This window comes from Diplotaxodon limnothrissa, linkage group LG10 (assembly GCF_057381915.1).
Source record: "Diplotaxodon limnothrissa isolate DT_005_m linkage group LG10, D_limnothrissa_male_GT1.1, whole genome shotgun sequence".
Classification (NCBI taxonomy): Eukaryota; Metazoa; Chordata; class Actinopteri; order Cichliformes; family Cichlidae; genus Diplotaxodon; species Diplotaxodon limnothrissa.
Genome location: NC_140605.1, coordinates 34080692 through 34089134, shown reverse-complemented (window position 1 = coordinate 34089134; position 8443 = coordinate 34080692). Strand labels below are relative to the sequence as shown.

General features: G+C 48.6%; 1 protein-coding gene across 1 annotated transcript in view; it reads left to right on the top strand.

Annotated features, from left to right (window-relative positions):
- Nucleotides 1-8443, top strand: part of LOC146624769 (uncharacterized) — a 49529-nt gene extending 41086 nt beyond the window's left edge. Inside the window, exons 9-12 of the mRNA XM_085364735.1 lie at nucleotides 1051-1148; nucleotides 1496-1691; nucleotides 2361-2561; nucleotides 2647-8443. Coding sequence (XP_085220861.1) covers nucleotides 1051-1148; nucleotides 1496-1691; nucleotides 2361-2561; nucleotides 2647-3780 — 1629 coding nt within the window. The 3' untranslated portion in view covers nucleotides 3781-8443. The remainder of the gene's footprint in view (nucleotides 1-1050; nucleotides 1149-1495; nucleotides 1692-2360; nucleotides 2562-2646) is intronic.

Below are 8443 nucleotides of genomic sequence, written 5' to 3'. Positions count from 1 at the left end.
CTCAGTGTCGCTGCACGTCTGATGGTCTACATCAGGATTAACACACAGACGATGGAGACGGCTCAAAAATAAAAACTGATCCACTGCAGAGTTTGACTTTGTCCACATGTTTGCAGAGCGTCTGTTTGGCCTCGTCTCCATTGATCGCAGAGACGTCAGCTTTTTGTCACACTGCTGTTTTTAATACAAACGTGGAGATTAATGAAGCGTCTGAAGCTCACGCTAACAAGTGCCAGAGCTGAAGATCAAGATCAGATCATCTCTGCTGATATTTGGATTTGAAGTCACATCAGTTTTTATTCGTCTAAAATTATCACCAACAAAGTGTTTTAAAACATTTTTGCATTGATTTTTATAATTAACACATTATGGGGCTGCATGTCTGTGGAAGAGAGCCAGAGGTTAATAATAACAATGATTACATGCAGAGAGGTGTATAAACACACAGTGACCGCAGAAGAAACACCCAGTGCATCATGGGAATCCCCCGGCAGCCTACGTCTACTGCAGCATCACTAAGGGAGGATTCAGGGTCACCTGGTCCAGCCCTAACTATATGCTTTAGCACAAAGGAAAGTTTGAAGCCTGATCTTGAAAGTAGAGATAGTGTCTGTCTCCTGAATCCAAACTGGAAGCTGGTTCCACAGAAGAGTCTTTGTAGATGAAACCACTGCCAACAAAATTAAAAGTATAAATCAGTCGTCACCCTTTCCAAATGGTTGAGGATGTAGTTACACGTGTCTAAACAGTAGGGGGCACTAAAACTGATGTAAACCAGGATTTAGGTCAAGTTTTCCTCTCAAAGTCGACTCTGATACTTTGACTCTGAGGAGTCGGAGGCGGTTCGACCTCTTCCAGGATCAAAAGGCAGCTGACGGAGACTCCCAGGTATTCAGCCTGCATTGGGGTGAAGGCCTTAGAGTTGGTGCATGGTCTCCACTGCAGGCTGAATACCTGGGAGTCTCCAGTTGAACTATCGTGAACCGGTCACCACAGTCCTTTGAGGGTTACTCCTCGTTATCTGACTTTCTGCTTGTTTTCGTGCGGCAGGTGACGACAGACCGTCTGTGGAAAGTGGTTTACAACGAGCTGGGCGGATGCCCCGGCAGCACCAGCGCTGCGACCTGCACCAGGAGACACTACGAGAGGTGAGACAGACATCATCTCTGACTGCGCTCACCGAGCGTTTCAGACCGTTTTACACTCAAAAGTGAGCAAAGGGAAGTGACGAGGGTCTGTAAGCAGAGAGGAAAACCAGCCAGTGGGCTTCGTACCTTCATCCAGCAGAGGTCAGCGCTGGATGAAGCGGTCATTAGTGTTAGAGAGCAGGAAAGCTCCCTGTACCTGAGTAGACCATGTGCATTACTGTGCACATTATTATTCTGGCTCCGTAATATCCTGACAGATGTAATGGAAATACTGAAAACTAAACCCTTGACCTTTGACCTGTGACTAAAAGGGTCCACATGCTAAAGTTCAGGTTTCTGTGTCTCAGGCTGATGCTTCCTTATGAAGAACACCTCAGAGCGGGCGGAGCAGAGTTTAAAGTCCCAGAATCCCCGGTGGTGCCGAAGCCCAGAGGCATCAGAGGCAGGAGACCACATCCCAGAGGCAAAAAGCCGGGACCCAGACCCCGGGAGAGGAAGGTGGCCACACCACCTGCTGCTGCTTCTCCCACCATGCATGATGACGTGAGCTGACAGCTTTGTTTTCATCTGTTACTAACACTGCTGAACGCTGATGCTCCGTAACAGATGCTCGGGTGATGCTGTGATGGGGGGACGCTGACACTGCCGCCTCGGGGTGGGCGGTAGAAACGGTAGAAATTTATATCGCTCTACGGCGATAGCGCATGTTGATGGTGTCATCAAGCTGCCCCTGTGTTGGTCGAAAGCATGGCAGCAGCTGCAAACAACATCATCTGCAAATTATGGCGGGCGACAGTCATAGCAAAGAGATGAAGCACTTTTGGAATATGGGGGAAGCCAAAAACTGCGCTTCCTCCACTTCTGTACCACTGATTCATTAATGCTGAATTCTCTGGCAGCTGCTCTGTTCCCATGTTGTTGCAGTATATTAATGACTCACCTGTGGATGGATTATCTCAGTTGTTCTCCTGACTGACGTTTGGTCCGTTTACAGCATCCTGCCATGCGACTGTATTTGTCTCTAACCATCAGGAACCCTCACATTAACTTTTATCAGGTGGAAAACGTTAGCGTTCATCCTCCAGCTTCACTGTGTTTATGTTATGCTAACATAGCTGTGTTGCTAGCCACCACCACTTCAGTAACCCTGCAAACGTCACTGCTTTAATTGGCTTAGTTGGTTCACCTCCAGCCTCTCTTGCCTCTGAACAGGTCCCAAACCCGAACGGCACCATGGTGGCAAAGAGAGGTCGAGGCCGGCCGCCGGGCACGCGAAACAAGGCCACGGTGCTCGCTCAGGCAAAGCTGCTGGCACTGCAGCAGGCGAAGGTCAAAGGCAGTGTGGTGGAGATGACGCAGCAACAGCTTCCAGCCGTGGGCCGCGGAGGAACTGCCGCCAGCGGCATGCACAGGGTAACGACCACGAAACACTCGTACACGCCTGTGAGGAGGTTTGATTTGACTGCATGTGATTCATTTCCTTCTCTGCTCCCTGCAGCCGGCCATCCTGCCCATCACCATGCCCCTCACCCCGGACCTCGCCCCCCTCGCCGGCCCCTTCATCTCTTTCCAGCCCAAACCGAAGGAGGTGAAGACAGAGCGAGGGGAGTCTGTGGTTCCCGCCACGGGCGTGCTCCTCTCCGCGCTGCCGCGCCACTTCATCAGAGGCTCTCTGAGCGGCTTCAGCCCCATCAAAGGCTTGTGTCCTTCGGACGTGTTCAGGAGCCGGCTGGGACTGCAGAGGGGCCCCGAGAGCCCTGCCCTGACGCCCCAGAACCCGAGCCAGCACCATCCAATCATCTACACCCCCCAGCCGAAGAGTGGGAGCCCAGACACCCCTCACCCGAGCGGGGAGCAGCCACAGCCCCACCCCCTCCAGCAGCACCACACCCATTGCTCAGGGTGTAACATGGACGAGGGGGGGCCGAGAGGAGGCGGGCGAGAGGCTAGAACCCGGCCCCCCATGCCCCCCCTCCGAGTCCTTCCCGTGAACCTTGACTGCAGCGTTCAGGTGTGTCAGCTGATGAGGACTCGTTGCTTGGGCCCGTCCCAGCTGCAGATGTTCACGCGGTGCCTGTCCGAGGCTCTCTCCCAGGACCTGAACGCCAAGCCCACCCCTCCCCCCGAGCAGGCGCTGCCCCTCAACCTCAGCAAACGGTTCACGCCGAAGAGACCCGCCGCGGAAGGGCCGGAGCCGAGCCGGGCCGTCGTCAATGGGAACGCCGACCAGCTGCCGGCCAAGAGAGTGAGGACCGGCTTCACAGAGCCAGCTGAGGAAACGCGCTCCAGCTCCGCAGGAAGTGCAGCAGGAGGAGCGGCGGTGGTGGGAGGAGGAGGGCAGGTCGAGGTGGAGATGAAGAACCAGGATGAACCCGCAGATCTGAGCTCGCCCAGCAGGATCCGGGCCTTCCTGCTCGGCCTGCCGCCCTTCAAAGTCAAACTGGAGGAGGATCTGAATGGCGTGCGGTTCGGGAAGTTCGTCCCTAAAGTCGAGAGCGGAGAGGATCCGCTAAAAGATGTGAAGGAGGAGGATGAGGAGGAGGTGGCAGTAGAAAAGATGGCGATGGAAGGGAGAGACTGCGGAGACTGCTCCAGCCGCGGCGCCGCCAATGCTGACACGCAGTGTTTTTAACCCCCGCCGCTCTGATTTGTTGGAAGATGCCCTATCACGTCAGCGCCTGAACCCACGGGAGCGCGGAGCTTTCGTTTCTCCATCTTCACCAACTCTTCCTCTTCGCGTTTTAGTTTTTTTCCACTCACGTCGTCGGACGAACTCTGCGGAGGAACGACGGCTCATGACAATCACGCATCTCACCGGAGACGAGACACGGACTCGGACACACACTGCCATAACCTCCATAACACTACGATTGACTCCGCCGTCAGAGATCCACAAAGTCAGAATCAGTGTCCATCTATGGGTGATGCTATGCATCGGGACTTCATTAACTAGCATTAAGAGTGTACTGTAGTTTGTAGCTTTTAAATTGTACTCTACGTCTGTAGAGACAGAGTTATTTTCTGATAAGGTGTTTAGATGTTACGTGAGCAAAAGAAAAAAGAAGCAGCTCCTCTCAGTCTTCACGTTATAGCTCGTTAAGTGAAGCATTTATAGTCCTGTTCGTTAGCTCTAATGATGTAAACTTTCTCACACACGTGCCTTAAATCGGCCTGCGAGCTGCTTCGTCGCCGGCTTCAAACACATTCTCTTAAAGAGATACCTTGATGATGGACCTGCGTCCCTCAGCTCTCTTGTAGAGCTGCTTCCAGGCCTGAGAAAAATTGGCGTTTCAGTGTTTCTCAGAGTTCGTTAAGCTCGTAACGACTGCGCGGACCCTCCACCTCATTGGTTTCCTTATAAAACCCTCAGCAGCTACGATGGCGCCCTCATCACTACCAGCCTTCACATTAGAGCTCGTACCAAACTCGTAGCCCAAGCATTCAGACTACCTCAGGTTCTTTTATAGTTTCTCGCCTGCTTCATATGTTCAAGGGGAGTATCCCAGCATGCATTAGGGTAGGAGGCCAGTCCATAAACGCACATAGATGGATGCCAAGCATGTGGAGTTAAACTGTTAAAACACGTCTTCTCCTCAACTCCTACAAACTGTTAGGAACTACTTTTAGTGGCGGATTGATCCGTATATAGGGGTGTTTAGGGCAGCGTGAGATCAGAAAGTTCCAGCACAGCTGCTCGGGAGGCAGGCACTAGCTGACCTCCAGCGTTGATTTTTCAGCTTCTTTTTAATTTCTCAAAGTGCACAAACTCAGACGGAGGGATCTGAGGGAGGGGTTCAGGAGGTGAGCAAAGATTATGAATCACCTGGTGCAGGTGAGGGATAAATTCACGGTTTACAACTTGATGAATGTGGAGAACATGACGGACTTCACCTGCTGAGCCTGTCAGGAAGTCTGGAGTCTTCGTCTGGTTCGTAGAGCGAACGCTCGCCCTCCGTGATGGTCAGAGTGCGACTCCGTAGCTCCAACTCTGGACCTCTCAGAGAAGAGGATCTTTAATGTGAAACCAGGTTTCCGGTCCTTTGACGGGCCAATGTCTGGGACTTTCTGATCACCTCGTCGCGGTTTCCTGCGGCTTCACGAGCGCTCGAGTCGTCTCCATCCGGACCTCATTACATCTCGTTTTGAGAGCGGCGCCGTCCTTTGCGGGAGCGGCGAGACGATTCTGCACCGCTCTCCGATGCGTGTCGGACCTGTTAGTTCGGTTTCTGTTTGATTCAGTCGTGTTTAGGAAAAAGCTCCACCAAAGACTGCGAAACGGATCCTTCATCACTTCATCATCATCATCCTGTCATTTAAAGTGCGTACATGAAACCCAACAAACATCAAGGTATCCCTTTAAGTCGCCTTTTCCTGTTTGTTTTCTGCCACAGACGTTGGTTCAGATTTGCACACCTACTGTACACACTCGCTTTTCCTCGTTTCCTTTCTTCCTGCCCGAGTAGTCGAATCAACTACGACACCGAAATTAAGTGGTGCTGTTTGCTTAGTTTTGTTGCCATATTATTGTTGCTATTATTGTTGTTGTTCTTTTCATCGCCATCACGTGTCGAGAGGAAAAGTTCCTCGTAGCCGACCTAATTTTCCTGAGAATTTTAAGAAAGTCTATTTTAATTAAAAGAAACTGTGGCTTGTTTATGAAAATACGTGCAGGACTTTTTCCTCCTGATTTATTCGACTGTTGGCTTCATGTGAGGCAAATCGTTTGTGAATGAGTACGCGAGTAGAGATGTACACACTCAGTCGGTCGTAGCTGGGCAGACGCACCAAAGTACTCGACCGGGACTTTTCCGTGACCTCTGTCGGAGTTTTAGGACTTCAGGATTTTCTTCTTCACTCGTGGGGAAAATGAGCAGTAACCAGGAGACGATGGTGAATACCGGTAAATACAAAGTCTTATTCCCCTTCATGCAGTAACAACAGTGAGAACAGGGTAACTACTGTACATAATGGCTCTGCTTCTTCCTGTCAGAACACCTTTATTTATTGTAGGTGAGGCGCTTCAGAGGGAACGAGTTCATAAACCTCCAAACGTTTCCAAAAAACGCATGTACACTCGGTTTTATCGTCCTGCAGACGCAGCGTGTCTTTTCAGGCTTTACACTCGATTTTACACAAGAAATGTGACAGAAGTGGTTGTGTGAAAGTTTTCCACCTGCACCTTTTGCTTTTGGCGAGCTGTACCGCTTACTTTAACGCACAACTTAGGACTTTATCAAAGGGGACCGATTCTGCTCATTTCCAGCTCTTTATTTTTATTCTTCAACTCTACCAGAGCAGCTTTGCATGACTCATAGCTCAAAATAATCCTTATTTTTATTAAACTGGGCTTTAACTTTATCGTATGTCTAAAACAAGCTGTTTTAGCTCCAGTGTCTCTAAGGAAACCCTCCTGAAAAGCCTGCTTTCCTCTGATTGTCCAACTGCTGTAAGCCTCCTGAGGGGCAGCAGCCAGTAAAGCCTACAGTAGAGTGGCATGTGTGCAGATGACCCCTTAAAAGCACCCCAGGAGTAACCGATGAAGACGAGGTCACATTTCAAAACTAGCAAAATGACTGGGTTTGCATCAAATGTTAGCGAGGGTGGTCTTTGCATGTTCAGATGTTCTTGGAAGAACCCGGAAACTTTCAATGATTTTCAATCCTCGTCTTTGTCGATTAATACTGAGGTGCTAGAACTTGTCACTAAGGGTACCCTCGCTGCCAAAAAGCAGGTGTTTGAAGCGCAGTTAACTTCACAAAACTTTCTTCTTCTTCACAAAATCGCTTCACTCGCCATTATGTCATCCTGACCTTTGAATCAACTCGTCTTCCTCTGTCGTAGGACCTCGTTCACTTTGATTCACCTCAGCTTCTCACTGGGCGCCTCCCAGTCAAACCATAACTCCACTGGACCAGTTTTCTCTTCAATCTCTTAAATCTGTTTTTATTTTTAGCTGCATTTATTGTTGACGAGGCAAAGTCAGGTGAAGGGAGGTCTTCTAGTTTAGAGCTGGAGAATCAGGTGAAACCAGTGTGAGACTAGGTTTGTTCCTAGTTATTTAAACTGAGTTTGTTAAAGTTTCTTTAGGTATAATTTCAGTCTTTTTTTTCTTTTCCCATTTGATCTTAAATTTTCCAATGTTTACATTTTGTTATGCATGTTCAGCAGATCTTATATCCAGTGTTTTGCACACTAATCCAGCATCAAGACTCAAACGGCACTGCTCATTTCTGTAAAGTTCTTCAAATTTAAGTGCCTGATACTTTGGATTGGAGTTGATACTTGCAGGCGAATGAGCTCATTGGCCTTCACAACATTGACTTGAACAACGGCTCCTGCAGTCGGATGGCGTTTCTTTGACCTGTTGGGTGAAATGAGGTAAAGCCGCGATGTTGGAGGCAGGACGCTCGCTCAGCTCCGTCTGTTGGAGCAAACTGGACCTAACGAGGACGCCGAGTAGCTGGACGGACATTCATGAAGAAAAATGATCAAATCTTTTTTAAAAGGTGCTGCACGCCACATTTTAACATCTGACGTTGCTGTATCAATGTGACTGTTAAAAAGAGAGAAAGCTTTCCTCTGGCTTCTATATCAGTGTCAAAAAATTAGCTACATGTCAGATGCTCCTAAAGACGACTATTTTAATCAATTCTGTATTTTTGAATAAACTATTGAATGTTTGGCTGAATAAAGTGTTTCAAAAGAAATATTAGAAATTTTTTAAACTGAGTTAGAATTCAGCAGATTTAAAAAACTGGGACGTTGCTGTTTCTACTTATGTGATTTTCTTTATTTCCTGCTGCACATCTCCTGCTCCAGGAGAAGATCAAAGTTTCAAATGTTGGTCTAAGTCCTCCTGGCTCTGTATGACATCACAGAGAGGGGATTTCCCTTGTATGGTCCTCTGGCAGAGAAATTAAATGTTTCCAGGTGTTAAAAATGCTGCTTGTGGCACCTTTAAAAACTCTTGGATGTTACACACTGACGAATGTCTCACTCACATCTGCCTGTGATCTCATTTTTAAATCACCTGACACGTTTTTGTTTTCATGATTTTTGTCCCGTTTTGTTTTTGTTTGTTTTTCCCATGGAAACGAACCCTGGATCAGCAGAAGCATCTCGTGTTTTTTTTTTTTTTCTCTGCAACCTGAGTTGAACTTTTGGTCTCAGTCAACCGGAGAGAACGAACGCTTCCCCGAGATGTTTGATTTGAACTGCAGGAGTTTGTTTTTAAACCCTCTCGATTGATTATGTTAAACAGAACTTCCTTTTTGTTTCTGTAAACAGCTAGCAGT